At 44.9% G+C, this 18,459-nt stretch overlaps 1 protein-coding gene across 1 annotated transcript in view; it reads right to left on the reverse strand.

Moving 5' to 3' along the window:
- The window catches only part of LY86 (lymphocyte antigen 86), a 58,044-nt gene extending 40,041 nt beyond the window's left edge, over window positions 1-18,003 (reverse strand). Inside the window, exon 1 of the mRNA XM_032250039.1 lies at window positions 17,779-18,003. Coding sequence (XP_032105930.1) covers window positions 17,779-17,914 — 136 coding nt within the window. The 5' untranslated portion in view covers window positions 17,915-18,003. The remainder of the gene's footprint in view (window positions 1-17,778) is intronic.
- Between the last annotated feature and the right edge of the window lie 456 nt (window positions 18,004-18,459).

The following is an 18,459-nucleotide window of genomic DNA, read 5'->3' on the forward strand; positions in this document are numbered from 1 at the left end:
CATTTTCTTTGTTTCCTATGCACTGATTTTCTTCTGGAAAGGCTGTCTGTGTTCCTGAATACAGGCACAAATACAGGCTATAAACGAACAACTTATTTGGCCGGGTGCCGTGGCTCACGCCTGTAATCCCAACATTTTGGGAGGCAGAAGTGAGCAGATCACGAGGTCAAGAGTTCGAGACCAGCCAGGCCAACATGGTGAAACCCTGTCTCTACTAAAAAATCCAAAAATTAGCCAGGCGTGATGGTGGGTACTTGTAATCCCAGCTACTCGGGAGGCCGAGGCAGGAGAATTGCTTGAACCTGGTTTTAGGGGAGAGAAGTAGAAGGTTCTAAGAAATAAACTCTATGAAAAATATCTCTGTAAGAATTTGAGAATGAGCTAAAAAAGTCCCTTCACTATTTCTGACTTCCCACTCTAGCAACACCTTGCATGGCTCATTGCACTGCACCATGGGAGCTGCTTAAGTGTCGGAGGAGTGAATGGAGGAAGGTGGATAAACTATCAGGCCCAGAAAGTAAGGGGCCGCATCACCTTAGCAGTCATTCAGCTGATTTTGGAAACCATCAGCTTGCTCCTTAATCTCCTCAAATGTTTTGCTAACACATTGCCCTTGTAATAAATCTTAACTTCAGTGTGACTTCTTCTAATACAATAGGCCATAAAGATGACTTTCATCCACATAGTGCTCAGCACTCAGAGTTGGGGGGTAAATATTCCTCCAGTTAGATTGTTCAGGACACGTGCCTGAAATCAGAGCAGCTGGCAGAACACAGCAGCAATTTGATTTTTCTTATTTTTGGTAGGTGCAGAGAAAATGGAAGGAGGGATGCTAATTCAGCAAGAGAGACAAAAGACCTGATATTTGTTTATTGGTCCAATCGTAAAGGTTTTTGAGCTCCTACTGTTTGCTAGGCACCGTGCCAGATGCAGGATATGAAGACGATTTAGTCTTAGACGCAGCCCCTGATGTTCAGGAGGAAGGGGGGTAAACAGATGACTGTCACGCAGCCTAGCCACGAGGCACCCTGAGAGAACGCGAGGCATGTCTAACCCAGTGTGGGTGACAGGGATGGCCACCTGGTGTACAGGTGCCAGTGCTTTGCCTTGGAAGCTGTGGAGGCACTTTTGTGACGTTCATCTTAAGTATATTCCTATATATTTCCAAATATTTCCAGTAATTACAGATGGGTGTAATAACGGTGGTCACTTCTATAGCTCTTCCCCTGCCCCCGCCCACCGCAGGTGCTGCTCTAAGCCCTACATGTGTATCAGCTCAAATCCTCACAAAAGCCATAAGAAAGATGCTGTTATTATCTGTGTTTTAGAATGGAGGAGACTGAGGCAGAGAGGATTTATGGAAAGTGTGCAGGTTGCAAATCTTGTATAGGGCTGGAGTAGGACCCTTTGTATGTTGACTCTTGTCTACCAACACAGGCACGGAGAACAACATCTACAAAAAAACTCAAGTCCTAAAGACTGTGTATTCTGGGAACTTTACGCTTGCCAACAAAAGCCCTTTGTGAAATCAAGCCAGTTGTGGTTTTGTGACTTTTATCTTGATTCATGTAAATGCAGTCAGTCCAGCTTCTTTCTTTAAAGCCGGAGGTCAGAGGTAGGTGGTGTTTGCTCAGACATGGACGAACCTTAAAGGTCCTAGAATTACCCCTGGAAGGATAGTGGAAAAGCAAGATAATTTTCTTTCCTCTGTTGCTTAAAGTGGTACCCGAAAGGTAGATTTCTGCCTTCTTCCTACATATTTCCAAAGAAGGAGGCTTCCTTGGCAAAATACAAGTTTCTGCAGCTGCTGGGGTCAGAAAGAGTTTCCATCATCATCACAAGCCTTCATCTTGCGGGTAAGCTCAGACATGCTCACCCTCTTGCTGATTTTATTGAACACCTGCCCATGATGTGGAATTGAATTTCTACACCATACATGACCGTAGTGCGACATCAAACCAGTCTGTGCCTTGCAGCCCTTAAATACACACACGAGCATGCACACACACAGACACACACGCAGACACACACACAGACACACACGCAGTCACACACACAGACACACATACTGTACAAAACAAAACCCAGCCCTGCCTTGCTTTTGCCTTCTAGCCTGACCATTTTAGGGCACGCTGTCTTAGTGTGTTCCTAAGAATAGATGCTCCCATGTAACTCCGACAGTAAATCGAGGTGTCGGTTAGCACTCATCTCGCCCCACTGAGCTTCTGTTTCCTCACTTGTAAAAGGAGGAGGAACTGAGCACTATATTAGGGTTCATGCTTCCTTCCTATGCCAGGCTTCTCAGGTGCCTAAGAGACCAAGGAAGTGGAGCCCAGATTCTGGGGACTCGGGGCCTGTACTGTGGGAGATGCACAGCCTCAGGCTCAAGAGCATCAGCCATTTTTTCAAAAAAACCTTTTTGTCTTGAAATAATGTTAGACACAGGAAGCCACCCAAAGAGTACAGAAGTGTCCTGTGTACCTTCACCCACTTCCCTTCATGGTAACATCTTACATAACTGAATAGCAAAAGCTCGTCATTGACACTAGTACACTCCACAGACTGTATTGAGATTTCAGCAGTTTTCACATGAATGCACGTTTGCTCATGTAGTTCTATGCAGTTTTACTGCATGTAAGCACCACCATAATCAAGATACACATCCTGGCTGGGTGCAGTGGCTCATGCATATAATCCCAACACTTGGAGAGGCCTAGGCAGGAGGATCACTGGAACCCAGGAGTTCAAGACCAGCCTGAGCAATATAGGGAGACCCTGTTTCTACAAAAATAGAAGCCAGCACCTTTCCTTGCCAGTGCAAATGTTTCTTGCAATGTTCAGGGCCCTGGAGAGAATCTTGGCCATACACAGAGCCCTACAGAACAAGAATGAATTCTTTTTTTTTAATTAGCTTTTAATGGACACGTAATAATTGTCCATATTTATGGGTTTGCTTCCTAAATGCTTTCTAGTATGAGAGCAACTTAGCTTATTTTTCTCCCTGCTCTCCCTGCATGTGGTAATGAATTGTCCATGGCTGCCTCCAACTCCCTAGGAGGAAAAAATCAATTTGCACTTTTCCTAGGAAGCAATCCTGTTGGCAGAGCTGACTCGTAGAGACCTTCCTTTTCTATGTTAGCATGTTGCTGAGGGGCCAGCATGACACTGCTTCTGAATGTGGCCACCTGGATTTAAGGTGGAGGAGTGTCTCAACTGGGAAGCCCTTGAAGGAAGAGAAAGTGTATAAGAAAGTGCATAAACTCGGGCTTCCACAGAGAAAAAGAGATCCAGTATCTCCAGGGTGTGGATCCCAGGCTTCCTTCCTGACTATACCGTGGAGCTTCCCCAGGAAGGCAGAGTGGATACCCAGTGGGAGTTCCCACCCGGATGTCTTGAACTGGAATCAGGGAAGTCATATTCTTCATTCCCAAAGCCAATTTTCCATTTATTTCTGCCTCTCTTACATCAGTGAGATGAGGCCAGAATGGGTCTGCTGGATGCCCCAACTCTGCAATAAAGCTCTCCTGGACAGGAAGGAGGGATGTGTTTCTATGGGAAACTCTGAACTTGCTTGTATTTTATCTTCATGAAACATAGACCTTCCGGGAATAGGATCCCAGGGCCATGAATAATATAAGATTACAAGCTCTTACAGGTGGATGCTGGAGGGGAAAAGCAGAGCTGCTATTGGCTTGGTCCCCCTGCTAGCAAAATAAATTCCTAAGCAAGGAAAGGACTCATTTCTCTGCCTCCAGAATCAACGCACCCTAGCATTCCCTTTCTGATTAGAGGAATAAAAAATGCTTTTGCTAAAGATATATTGAAAGACAGCAAACTGCCACGAAAAATAAGACAGGAAATTGCACTCTTCATAAAGGAGAGGAGTGAACCTGTTGAACACTCACAGCCATCCTGTCCCCGAAGACCTGCACACAAGTTAAACACAACATGTGAGTTTCTTCCGCTTCACAGCAAAGATTAAAGAAGGCCTGGCTCAACACTATGCCCTTCTCTGTAACGCCATTGCTGTAACCATTTGGATACTGTTCAGTCTTTTTTTTTGCCATCTGTTCATGTGTCTTCAGACCATAACATTTAAAAACTGTTAGTATGCATGGAAACATTACTAGACAAAACTGATAAAACTAGAGCAATTAGTCTAAATACCTTTGCCCAGGCTTAAGCTGCTGAGAAATAGAGAAAGAAAAAAAGCTCTGGGCTGACAAACATTTTCTGACACAGAAGACATACATAACAGGTGTTCACAACAGTTTGTATTTGCAAAAAAGTGGAAACAACATGCATTTTTATCAAAAGGAGAAGAGACACAATAGTAGTCGATACATATAATGATATACTCTATCTTCGTGAAAATGAATTAATTAAAGCCATGCATGCTAGCTATTTCTTGGAATAGTGTAGTAAATTAATCCCCAAGTGAATTGCTAATTCAATTTTCATTAGTTCCAGTAATTTGTAGATTAGGTTTTTCTGTGTAGACAGTCATATCGTATACATATAGTAATATTTTTGTTTCCTTCTTTCAAATCCTTAAACATCTTCTTTTTCTTGTCTTACTACACTGGTGAGGTCCTTCAGTACAATGTTGAATACAAGTGGTGGTGATGGGCATATTTGTCTTACTCTTGATTTTAAAGGAAATGATTCACCATTAAATGAATTGTTCACTGTAGATCTATATTTTAGATGTATCTCTTTAAAGAGTAGATAGCCAACTTTTAAAATGCAATGCCATTCTTTGTTTTGTAAAATCAGGTTAATATAGTTCATTTATATCTATTAAGGCTTCTGATTTTTTTTTTTTTTTTTTTTTGAGATGGAGTCCCGCTCTGGCAGCTGGGGTTCAGTGGCACTATCTTGGCTTACTGCAACCTTCGCCTCACAGGTTCAAGTGATTCTCTTGCCTCAGTCTCTTAAGTAGCTGGGATTGCAGGTGCGCACCACCATGACCGGCTAATTTTTGCATTTTTGGTAGAGATGAGGTTTTGCCATGTTGGCCAGGCTGGTCTTGAACTCCTGACCTCAGGTGATCCACCTGCTTTGATCTCTCAAAGTGCTGGAACTACAGGTGTGAACCACTGTGCCCAGCCAAGCTTCTGATATTTTAATAATTCTTTTATCCTGTTTTGGGTTTTCTTTCTTTATGCCTTTCCTCCTTCTTTCCAGCATTAGTTTGGATTAATTGGAATGTTTTATTTTTTCTTTTGTTTTAATTGTTTTATTTATAGTTTGGAAATTATGTACTATATTTCTAGTCTTGTAGAAATATGCTATATTTCTAGTCTTGTACCTTTGAAATTTTAACATGAATTTTAATATCTTAATAAATCTTAAAAATAAACTTTGTTTTATTTTCTACCTATTTTAAAAACCTTGGCATATAAAGTATGTTATGTATTTATTTGTTTGTTTGTTTTTATTGTGGCAAAACACCTGTGACATTGAATTTACCATCATAACCATTTTCAAGTGTACAGTTTAGAAGTCTTTAGTATATTCACATTGTTGGGCCCATATTTCTAGAACTTTTTGATCATGCATAAATAAACATTGTCTTTACTCTCTTCCCTGAAAAAGACCAGGTCAAGGACATGAGAATGCTTTAAGTACAATCACCAGCCCCTCCTCCCTGTGTTATTGTTATCTGCCATTCTGCATTGGGCAGCCTCCAATATGGCCCCAGAGATCCCCTCCTAGTGCCCTGTGCAATCCCCTCTCCTGGAGCAGCACATTGACTTGCTTCTAAGCAGTAGAACAATGCGAAAGCATTGGGATGTTGCTTCTGAGATTAGGCTGTAATGTCATTAAACAGTGACAGCTATCTGTCATGCCCTCTAGAATTTATTCTTTGGAGACTTGAGGCTCCTAATACTTCCCTCTAGGAATATCCTCCATCTGGTGATCCAGACCCGTGGCAGTGATCCCAGTGGACAGAAGCGGAAGGATTTTGTTTATCTGATGGATAAAGTTGGTTGTATGCAGCAAGCTTTTCTACATTTGGAGAAAAGACCAGAAGAAGCAGGCTCTGGCATCAAGCTTTGGGTGTTAGGGGCCCAAGTGGCCGGCTATATTCTCTTTTCCTTTTCCTTTTTTTTGTTTTGCAAGATGGAGTCTCGCTCTGTCCCCCAAGCTGGAGTGCAATGGTGTGATCTCACTCACTGCAACCTCTGCCTCCCAGGTTCAAGTGATCCCCCTGCCTCAGCCTCCTGAGTACCTGGGATTATAGGCATCCACCATTATGCCTGGGTAATTTTTTGTATTTTTAGTGGAGACAGGGTTTCACCATATTGGCCAGGCTGATCTCGAACTGCTGACCTCAGGTGATCTGCCTGCCTTGGCTTCCCAAAGTCCTGCAATTACGGGCCTGAGTCACCGTGTCCAGTCGACCTGCTGTATTTTCATCAGGCATCCCCTGTCATGATTATGTGTTTACTAAAGGTTGCTGGAGTCCTTAATGAGGCTCCTATCACACTCTAAACAAGCTCTCACCTTCGCTGCCCTATGAAAATGTCATTTCTATGTAAAGTTTACAATAATAGCACATTTATGGAATTGCTTATCCTCTCAACATTATAAAGGAGCCCCCAGTGGTCTCTTGCATATTCAAAAGGCCTTATTTTGTAGGGTCTTAGGCAAAACAGGACGTGGGGAGATTGCCCTAAGAGGAGGGCTGCCTAGAGAGAGGGTCCTTTGTGCTTTGGCGATGTGGATGTGCAGGAGGGGTCTGGTCTTGGTTTATGTGGCATCTTTCACCTGACATTGGGTAAGTTTGCTTTACGTGATGGTTTATATGCTTGAATAAGAAGCAGAGCTTGCCTGGGAGGCTGCTGTGCTATTGGGCTCTGCTACTGGCTGCCTGGCTTTGTGACCACGGTTAAGACACGTTGCTTTTCTGGCTCAGATGTTTCTTTTCTAAACAAGGAGGCACTTGGCTTGAAGCCCTGAAGCTCTATCTTGCCTGAACATTTTCCAGTCCTATAAGGGAACCCCGTCTGCCTGTGGGCAGGGACTGGCAGAATGCTGACCTCTCTCTGTGCCTGCAGAGCACCAGGCTTGTGGAAAAATAGGTCGTCGTGTGACAGCTCCCTGCAACCCAATGTTTTATCAGCCGTCCCAAGGCAGACTGTTACAAACCAATCACTCAGCCTCACAGGACATCAAGCTGACATTCAGATTGATGACCACTCCGGTGTCTCACCCCACGCTGGGGTGTGCTTCCCTCTTATCTGTAGCCACTAAGAACGGACCAAAAAGACCAAAGTCCTCTGTGACTATACTGATGGCATGGTAGAGGGTAGGTTAAGGGAAGGTGATCAAGTGTCCTGTTCTCTCCTGGTTGGGGCCAACAGCATTAACAATACTAGGCAGTTGCTAGAAATAGGAAAACTGCCTGCTGTTTTGAGCTTATAAAGACCTCATCTCTCGTGATTCTGTCTTTAAGAATTACTTAGCAGGCACGTCTGGGTGATAACAAAGATGAGAAGGAAATTGGGTCACGTCCCAAGCACTAGATGAGCAAGGAGCCTCATTCTTATTTGGAGATTCCAAGCATTTCCAACCATATGGATAGATCAGAGACAACTATGCAGTTTTTTCTATCTTTGTAAGCAAGTAGGAGTAAGGACAAAGAGTTGTGAATGAGCCAGATAGTCTTGGGAAAAATAGAACAGAAGGACTGATCAGTTCAAGCGGTCGCATATAAAAATTAGGCAGAATGTCAAATCAGCACCAGTGATCACACAGAATACACAAATGGAAAGACAGCTCAGTGTCAAGTTCTAAGACCATGAACTAGCTGAGTATTGTCAGGATTAACCTTGGCCATGCAGACAAAGACCATAATCTACTATAAATCACCTCTCTAATGATATGTGGAGGTGGCCAGGGCAGGCTTGAGTTTCCAATGACACCTGCAGATGAGATCAATATACAATAAGTGTACAATGAGTTACAAGACACTGACCCAGCACAACTTAAAGAGTATGTCACGAGAAAAACAGCAGGGTAGAAGAGGCATAAATGGTCTTAAGCATGCAATAGGTAACGTTTAAGGAAAGAGAGTTCAACTTGTAGGTTGGCCACCAGAATCAATTGGTTGGTAAGTCAAAATCTGCATCCTCAGATGGTCTGAAGTGATAGTTTTAATTTTTGGTCTGGAATATATTAGACATCCAGAAAAATACTGAGATAAATATTACTGTAATCTTGGGAAAGTATAAGAGGACAGGTAAAAAATAAATGTCAGTACAAAGATAACAAAGAGATCAATGTAAACTCGTAGTATCAATATTTTGAAATAAGATTCAGAAAAAGAATAATGAATTGAATAAGCTTGTGATAATTTGTGTGTGCTTTTTCTGCTTTTGAAATTTATAAAGCAAATTTTAAAAAATCTGCTATATTCAATTAGATGTTTAAGACAAATTTGTGGCCAGTATACGAATATCTGCAAATATTAATTTGTTAAATTTACAAATTTTTGATTTATTAGTTGTGTAAGTAGTGCTGAATTGTTTAAAAGGATATTTTAAAATTACAATATAAGAAGACTAAATTGAGCACTAAAGCATACAGAGAAGCCCTTTGAATAAGAAAGATCCCTGCTACGGGGACGGATTCTAATGGTTAGGAGGCAAAAAACAAACAAACAAACAAAAAAACCCTGATAATTCTGTTCTAGATTTCCTGCTGAGGCTGGTGTAGCTTCCACTAGCCAGAAGGGAGGGTGTCAGGTTTCAAACATGAGAGCCCTTGGAAGGGCATTCTGGCTGATCAGGCACCCTGTGTGAACATTAGGCTGTAAATCGTGCTTGCAAAGGTGAGTGCCGATTTCTGGGCGGGGGATTTTCTCTTTCTTCTTGGCCACTGGGTTGGTTACCACTCACTTCTGCTCTGAGGGCAGGGAGCACTAGAGGAGGAGCTGTCTTGGAATTTTAAGAAGGGACACACAGTGATGCCTTCCTGGGCCCCACGCGGGGCTGGTGGACACTGACCTGCACACTACCCACTGCGCACTTACCTCACAGATGGAGATCAAATACTGGTTTGCTGATAGACCCCAGCAGACTTCTTCTGCTGCCCAGTTGGTGTCTCTAGAACCCTAGTCAAAGCTAGTGGATCAGGGGCATAGGATATTACCTAACATGGCATCCCAGAAAACGAAGGAACACCATCCTAAATGGTACACAGGCCGCAGATGGGTCACGCTTTTATTTCAGTGAAAGCCTGGATTTCTTGTTTTGGTTTTGGAGGGAGCACCTACCTCTCTCTATGTACTCCATCCTCAGCCCTGCTCCCATTCAGTGCCTTCCGACTGCTCTAATTAGGATCGATGACCTTTGTCCACCTGGAGCTCCTGCCTCATGGGGCACCTGGAGCCATCGGATCTGCCAGGAGCTCTGGCTGCACTACTGGAGCTGGGAATGGTCTCTTCCACCTTCGCCTTCCTCTTGCTCTGGAGAAAAAAGAAACTGCTCTGGTCTTCGCACTCCCCCTCCCGCACAATCGCTGCTGCTTTAGGAATGTGTTGGCTATGCTGTAGGTTCTACAAAAATAGCTCCTGGGCTGGAGGACAGAGCTTCCTATCTCTACCTCTCCAAAGAGCCTCCTCCCAAAGCATGAGCAGAGCTGCCCATTGAGATTTTGCCTGAGGATGAAAATAGTGGTGAACAGTGTTGGGGAAAACGTTTCCTGACTGCAGAAGAGGCCTCTTTAGAACCACAGACTCTTGGCTTTTTTCCCTCTCTAGGTCCCTATTCACTAAGTTACTTAGCATCTTGTTTAAAAAGTCCTTGGGAGAATTAACTCCAGCTTGGAGGATGGGTTGTGAAAAGTTCCCACCAATGGAAACCCGGAGGGTCCCAGTGGCGTGGCTGCAGGAACACACCTACATGGTTTGTGTCCCTTCTGGCACTGTTCACTTTTATCTCGCATTTAAAAAATCTGCACTGCAATGTGGATATTTCTTGTGTTTCTTTATCAACTTCCTGTCTTTAAATTTGGGCCAAAAGGCCTTGCCCTGCTCAAGGCAGCCAGCTGTTCGATCCTGTGCACCCAGAGTCATCCCTTTGAAATTGCATCTTTGTCTCTCTATTTGTCTATTTTTCTCTAATTATAATTTTATATCCCTGTTAATCTGGGAAAATAAATAAAGAGAGAAGCTGCTGTCTGTATACAATATTCGAAAGTACTGCTAAGTGGCTAGATGGAGTGTGACGTTTTTCGTTTCTTTTTTTGATGCTGTTGATTTGTGCTTGCTTGCTCCATTTCCTTCAGAATTATTAGGTTCTGAGAAAAGTAGAATTATCCCCATCTGTTTTCTCCCAGGGAAGCTTTTAAAATGTTTTCTGTGAACATTTTGTCAATATACCCTGTTGTTTCTGCTACATGGCGAGGCTATTTGCATCTTACCCTCTATTCTGCATGGAGATGTGTTACATTCTTGAATTCTGATAATTGTCCTGTTTGGCCAATTTGATGGATGATTCAGGCACATGTGACTTGATTTAGACTTTGTAATGAAGAGGCTTTTTGGAGATCAGCTAAAGCACCTGCCCTGTAGCAAACATCAGCAATATGGGAGGCCTATTTAGGCAGAGGTGGACTTAAAGGATGACTGCGTTTAAGGGGAGGAGAGCAGGTGCTGATTGCAAGTGTGAAGCCTGGTGACCAGATGCCATGGTAAACTGACCCTGGAAACTTCCAGGGGGCTGCCAGGTCCCACAGGGACCACCCACAGCCCTCCACACACTGCTGAATAGGGCTCCCTCCCCTCCCTGCTCACTGACTACCCTACAGAGGAACGGTTGGGTGGGAGAATTAGGGCTTCTCCAGGAAATTACCATTCCTCCTGCGCGGTAGGGCTCTGACTATAAAATATGCTGTTCTTAACAATAAGAGAATGGCCCTGCATTAACTTCTTTTAATTTGGAAGATGTCATTTCTAGACACCACCTTGAAACAGACAAGAACTTGGTACACATGGCTGAAAAATGGGGATGTGTGGGGCTCCTTCTCCTATGAGGCGGCGTATGTTCCTGAGGGATACTTGGGAAGAGCCAAATTGGCCCAGCTCTGGATGTGCGTAGAGAGGAGGGGGCTGGGGTGGGTTGGGGCAGGAGGGAAACAATTTTTCCATCAGCAGAGGAATCTCTTCCTCCTCTCCTCTCCCTCTCTTCTTTTTCCGCTTCCCCCTTCTCTCCTTCTCTTCTTTCTCCCCTTTCATCTTCTTTTCCTCCTTCTCTTCTCCCCTCTCATCTTTCTTCTCCTCTCATCCTTCTCCTTCCTCTCCTCCTCTTTCTCTTCCACCTCCTCCTTTTTCTCTTTCCTTCCCCAGCTCTTCTTACTCCTCCTTCTCCCCTTCCCCCCTTCTCGTTCTCCTCCTTCCTCCTACTGCCTTTTCCCTTCCTCTTCTTTCTCCTCTCTTCTTTTTCCTCTTCCTCCTCCTCCTTCCCCTCTTTCTCTCCTCCTTCTCTCTCCCTCTCCCTCACCTCCTCCCTTTCTTCCTGATCTCCTCTTCCTCCCCATCCTCCTTTCTTTTTTTTTCACCAGTCCACAGACTGCTTGGGGTTTTCACTTTTTGACCTGAAGACTTATCTTTTGAGCTGTGCCTTCTCCCTGGTCTCACCGTGTATTTCTGGGATATGATGGCATGGCTTACCCCCTACTAGAATTTTATGACACAGCTCTATGTCACTGAGCATGCCGTAAGGACATACAGCTTTGCATCCTTGCTCAGGTATACTGTTTTATTAAAATGCTTAATGTGTGTACACTTCAGTTTCTATATTGAGAAAATGGAGATAAACGTCCTGTCTGCCTCTGTAAGGATTTAATGAAGCTCTGTCAATGGAAGGACTTCATAAATTTTAAGATGGCATACAGAAGGGTGAGGTTATTATGACAATGACAAGTCTCTGAAAGAGATCTTATAAATTCCTTGTAATCATGGTGGGTTTGCCATTGAGTTCACTTATCCATGCAGGCTCTCTATGGCCAGCATCATCAGGAAGGCCTGGAACTTGAGGTTCTGATCTGGTGACTCCCTTAAGGGATTCCTTCCTACTTTTGACCAGGGATTGGCAAGCCTTTCTATACAGTTCCAGATGATTGATATGCCAGGCTCTGTGGAGCCTTGCCATGTGGTCACTGTCGCACTACCTTGCCACTGTAACACAAGAGTAGCATAAACAACACCTAAAAAAATGGGTGCAGTTGTGTCAAATAAAGCTTTATTATGGACACAGAAATCTGAATTTCAGGTTTCCATGTGTCATGAGTATTATTCTTCTTCTGAATTCTTTAACATTAAAAATGTAAAGACCATCCCTAGCTCACAAGCCATACACAAACAGGAGCTGAGTGGGGTCTGGCCCATGGGCTCCCGTTCTCAAGTGTCTGCCTCACATGACATCTAGGAACCACTCCTATGTCCAGGTAGCCTGTGAGTATCAGGGAAACCAAAGGGGCACATAAGTCCTTTGAGCATGTGTCACAGGTCCTCCTCTGCCTGGTTGATGTCAAAGCATGTGAAATTACAACACTGGGCTCTTGCCAAAAACATACAGCTCAGAACTCTGCTATCTGACTCTTACAAAAATCCAGTAACAAAAACAACAGCAACAATGATATTTATGGAGGATTGCCCACAGGACATGCAGCTTATCCATTCCTGTACACAATCTAATCTTCTCCCTCAAAGAAGCCTGACCTGTGATTGCTGTATTCATGGAGGATTCTGCCTTGGCCCTTTGCAGAATGTATCCTGATTCTGAGCTCTTGACCTGCACCAAGGGCCACTGTAAGAAAGAGCAGGTGTGAGTCACCATGGCATCTCAGTAGAGACACTGTCCAGGATGTCATCTACTCTGGGGAGAAATTCCCCTCATCGCTCATCCCTATATCAGGAAAAGCTGAGCATCTTAAAAACTAATTTTATTTCAGAAGCAATGTCATTTCCTTGTTTGATTAGGCTTCAAGGAAGCTCAGAGTCTGTTATACCTCCATCAGTTGTAAAACACATTGTAAAGTCATCAACAGCACAGATGTATTGAGCATATAGTACATGGTAAGCACCTTTCATGTAGCCCTTCTCACATAATCCTCACACAGCCCTGTGGGGTAGGTAATATATTCTCACGATTGATATTAGGCTAAATAATGGTCCCCAAAGATGTCTTGATCTTAACTCCTGGAACCTGTGAATGTTATCTTACATGGCAAAAGAGACTTTGCAGATGTGATTAAGGATCTTAACTTTCGAGAAATGGTCCTAATCACGAGGGTTCTTATAGGAAGGAGGCTTTGAAACAGAACAGGAAGGCCATGGGATGACAGAAGGAAGCAAGATGCTACACTGTCAGCTTTGAAGATGGAGGAAGAAGCCCCAGGCTAAGGAATGCAGCTATATAAGCTGGAAAAGAAAAGAAATGGATTCTCCCCCAGAGCTTATAAGGGAGCAAGGCCCAGGCCCTGCCAAAACTTTCACGCAGTGAAATTGATTTTGGACTCTGACCACAGAGCTATGAGTGAATACATGTGTTGTTTTCAGCCACCAGGTAGAAACTTGTTACAGCAGCAACAGGAAACTAATACACCCTCCTTTACAAACAACAACCTGAGATCTAGAACGTTGCCCCAAGATTTGAATGAGCTTTGCTGACTCCACATCCTGAGCTCTTACATGTCTTGCTACCTCATCTGTTACATGTGTCCTAACCTGTTCTGCCTTTTATGATTTCCCCTTAGCCAGCTCAGATAGGTTTAACAAATTATATAGACTGAAGGACTTAAGCAGCCAACGTTGATTTCTCGGAGTCCTGGAGGCTGGAAGTCGGAGATCAGGGAGCCACCAGGGGCAAGTTCTTGGTGAGGGCTCACTTCCTGGTTTACAGACAGCCACCTTCTCATTGTGTCATGTGGTGAAAAGAGAGAGAGATCTCTGGCCTCTTCTTTTAAGGGCACTAATCCCATTTATGAAGACTCCACCCTCATAGCCTAATCACCTCCTGAAGTCCCCATCTGCTAATACTGTCATATTGGGATTAGAGTTTAACATGAATCTCCAGGGGACACAAACATTCAGTCCATATCACTTTCCCTTATGCTTCCCCTCACCCTGCTTCTCCCACTGCTGCCTGTTTCTCCTTCCAATCACAAGTATCTCTGCCATCTCCTCACATCTTTGTGAATATGCTAGAGGTAGCACATAAATAAATACATTGGTGGGTGTTGGTGGCATGTGCATGGGGTGGGGTCCCTGGGCTTCTGTAAGCTTGAGGCTTGTGATTTAGCAAACCCAAGGCCCCTTACTGTGTTCATTCCCCTTTTGCTTTAGTAAAGACAGTGGCTCTCTTCTTTCCTGTGTCACTGGCAGTTGGCCAGGCCAGGACTTCTGCTTTTTCAGAAAATTATGCTTACTTCCTAGTTTGTATTCAAAACCCCGTAACTGCTTGTGAAGTTTCCTTTCTCCTCAAGGTTATCAAGACTGCGGAAATGGTGCCAACTCAGGCCTTAGTGGTTTCTTCCTGAATTATTGCTCTGCCTGGAGAAAACCCTATTTTTAGCCTCAAATAGCTTCCAATTCAAAATCTACACTCCTGTTTACTGGCCAAGGATCTTTCCAAAATGCAATTTCCTCCTGGCCAAAGGGACACTGCCCACCCTTATGTGGGGTCCTGCTCATATCTCCCACTTCCTCTTTCAGCCCTTTGTGTCTTCAGCTCTGCTGCAGGTCCCTGAACCCTAAGCCTGGTCCCATCTCCCGGCCTTCACGCATGTCGTTCTCTCTGCCAAACTTCTCCCCTCACCCCTCCTTTACTCCGCTTTGCCTGCTGATGAAACTCTAGACTTCAGGGAGCTCTGGAGCATGGGCTCTGGAGTCACGCAGGCTGGGGATCAATTTGTTTTAATTCTATAAATAGTTCCTCAATGCCTTACCTTATCTGCGACCCTGGGGGTGTAATTCTGCCACTATTAGCTGTGTGGTCTTGGAAAAGTTATCTATTAATAACATCTCTATCTCTCAGTTTACACATCTGCAAGATAAGAATGATGTGTGTAAACCACTTAGCATGGTGGCCTCCACCAACATGAGGTGTTATCATTACTATTTTCCTCAGTCTTTAAGCTTCAACTTAGGCTTGGAGACTCCTTCCCCAGCAGATTCAGATGCCAACCTCACCATCTTTTGACTACCACGTCCCCTGGTACACAATGCCTGCCTTCACTACAGCTCTTCACACAAAGCGTTTATCTTGTTGCTTAATTGTCTGAGCTTCCCACCACCCTTGGGTGAGAACTGCCTCTCTTCCGTCCCTTATTCTGAGTGCCTGGAGCAGGGCTTGGCTAGGACGTTCACTGACTGCATGGAGCAACTTCACCTACAGAGGAAAGAGTCATCCTCAGACGGACAGGTGATATGTCCTTGCTCTTTCCCTGACGTGCCCAGTCCTCTTGCCAGTGACTTGAAAGGAGGCGCCAGCCTGGCTGTAGGCAGAGGGTGAGTCTGGGAGACAGATCAGCCATGGCAACCTTTTATGCAAGGATGAACTGGAAAAACCAATCCCGACCAGTCCTCATATCACATCCTGCTTCTCATCTTGCACCTAAAATGAATGGGATACTAGTGGTCCTGATCCCATGGGAAAACTGAGAGTGACAAGATCAGCACTTCCAGCCATTCATCCTCTTTTACTTATTTTTAATTTTTTTGTGCACTTCAATGTCCCTTCTTTTTAAAAGAGTAAGTCCAAATTGAGCAAATGGCCCTGCCGACCAGAGTGACCATCTGGACCTCTCTGGGCAGCTCTTTGGGTGGCAGTTGTAGGATCAGCTACTTGCTCAAGTACTGCGTCCTTGTCATACCCCAGCTTAGAGTGGGACCAATTCAGATGCTTAATCAACTTCTCTTTCCCACTTCCCAGAGTTCAAATGTCATTTTGCCCCCACCTCCCTCCAAAGTGACAGATATCACAAAGCCATGTGTTTGCACAAGCCAGTCCCTCTAACAGCAGATGTGATCCTCAGGCTGGGTTCCTTAGTTGCTCCCCACTTGGGAGCCCTGTATGGGATGAATTGCATACACTCAAATTTGTGTGTTGATGTCCCAACCCCCAGTACAGTAGTGCCCCCTTATCCAAGATTTCACTTTCCAAGGTTTCCGTTACTCTCAGCCAACTTCAGGCCAAAAATATTACATAGAAAATTCCAGAAATAATTCATAAGTTTACATTGAGCATCCTTCTGAATAGCATGATGAAGTCTCCTGCTGTCCAGCTCCATCCCACCAGGAACATGAATTCTCTAGAGAATCCACGTTGTCTCTACTACCCGCCTGTCCATCACTTAGTAGCTGTCTCATTTATTGGATTCAAAAACCATAGTATATGTAGGGTTCAGAATGATCTATGATTTCAGGTAGCCACTGGGAGTCTTGGAACATATTCTTAGCAGACTGGGGGGACTGCCGTACCTTAGAATGAGACAATATGTGGAAATAGGATCTTTTTTTTTTTTTGAGACGGAGTTTCACTCTTGTTACCCAGGCTGGAGTGAAATGGCACGTTCTTGGCTCACTCCGCCTCCCGGGTTCAAGCGGTTCTCCTGCTTCAGCCTCTCAAGTTGTTGGGATTATAGGTGTGCACCAACACATCTGGCTAATTTTGTATTTTTAGTAGAGATGGGGTTTCACCATGCTGGTCAGGCTGATCTCGAACTCCTGACCTCAAGTGATCCACCTGCCTCGGCCTCCCAAAGTGCTGGGATTACAGGTGTGAGCCACTGTGCCCAGTTGGAGATAGGCTCTTTAAAGAGCTGATTAAGCTAAACTGAGGCCATGAAGGTAGGCCCTAATCTCATATGACTGTGTCTGTGTAAAAAGAAGAGATGAGGACACAGATGTGCACAGAGGGAAGACCACGCGAGGAGGCATGGAGAAGATGCCACCTAAAGCAAAGGAGAGATGCCTCGGGAGGAACCAGCCCAGCTTCCAGAGCTGTGAGGAAATAAATCTGTGTTATTTAAGTCCCCAGTCTGAGGTACTTTGTTATGGCAGCTCTAGCTGACTTAGACACAGCCTGATTGGTTGGTTCTGACACTTCTTACCGCAGTTCACTGCATTCTCTTCACTGAATTGCAATTTATCTGTTGGCATTTGGGTTGGTCCGCTGAGGTGACAGGCCTGGCTTATGCACTTTTATTATCTCTAGTACTGAGAAACCCTGGCACCCATAGGTGCGCGTGAAGTGTTTGCTGAATTTATGAGAGCTGCTGCTGTCCCGGAAGCTCTGAGAGTGTCCGGAGAGGGACAGGAATCTTCTCTTTGGGCAGAAGTCACGTTTTCACCCCATTTGCAAAGGACATCACATGGAAAGACAGCCCAGGTACACAGTGTTGGGGAAGGGCCTACAGGAAGCTGCTTTTCCTAATTTTCAACTGGTGAGGTTTGATGATTTGGTAGACTCACGGATCATTTTGTTCTTTTTTGGGTTCTCTGGTGTTAGTAAATTGCTATATTTGGATTCAATTTCTCTTTCTCGTAGTCTTTGTCACTCTGCCATTCTCTCTTCTGCTCCTGGCCCCACCCCTCTTCTCCCAAAGGCTCCCAGTGGCCCTCCCAGACCTGCTGCAGGTGGAGAAAGTGTTCAGCTGCTCGTCCCCTCTCCCCTCTCCCCTCACCCACCCCAACCGAGCACTAGCGGCTCACATCTGTGGGCCTTACTTTCCCCACACACACATGGCTGTACTGCGAGGTCTTACCGCAACTCTGGTAGAGCACTTCCAAGCCGCTGTCACTGCAGGCCGTGTGTGTGGGCCAGGCTCCCCCTCCACCGCCTCCACTGCAGCTGGGAGAAATCAGAGTCCAGAGGAGGAGAGCTGCTGTGAAACCCTTCATGGTGAGGGCTGGTATGAAACACACAGAAAAATAACCGGCCAATAAAAAGGCCGTAAAGGTTCTTCCTTTACCCTCATGAAGGCAGTGGCATGTTCAGTTTCACTTCTCAAATTTTAGGCTCCCCGGGAGCCACAATCAGATGTAAAAGGCAGTGAGCAGAGGCATTTGAATACTGTTCTCCCGGGACCTTGAATCTACAGATGAGGCTGTTCTGGTGTGGGGTAGCATGCGTGTTGACTTTCCGCTTTCACAGGGAAAGGGTCAGTAGCGATGCATGAACTTACCTCTCGGGGACCCTCAGAACAGCCTCCACCCCCAGGTGAATATGTAAACTTGGGAAAGATGAAGCACAGGCCACCATCTGTTTCCCATCTCCAGCCTCCGTGTTTCTGTAGGCTCCCCATGCAGGCTGTGTATGGACCAGGGACCCGCCGGGAGCCAGCAGGCAGTGGTTGATAGCATGAGGGCTGCAAAATGACATTTGGAATCTGGAGTGACGCTTTGGCCTTATTCTCACTTTCCTCTCCTCTGGCTTTGGCTCTGCT

Source organism: Sapajus apella, unplaced genomic scaffold (assembly GCF_009761245.1).
Source record: "Sapajus apella isolate SASKATOON/1434 unplaced genomic scaffold, GSC_monkey_1.0 scaffold70, whole genome shotgun sequence".
NCBI lineage: Eukaryota > Metazoa > Chordata > Mammalia > Primates > Cebidae > Sapajus > Sapajus apella.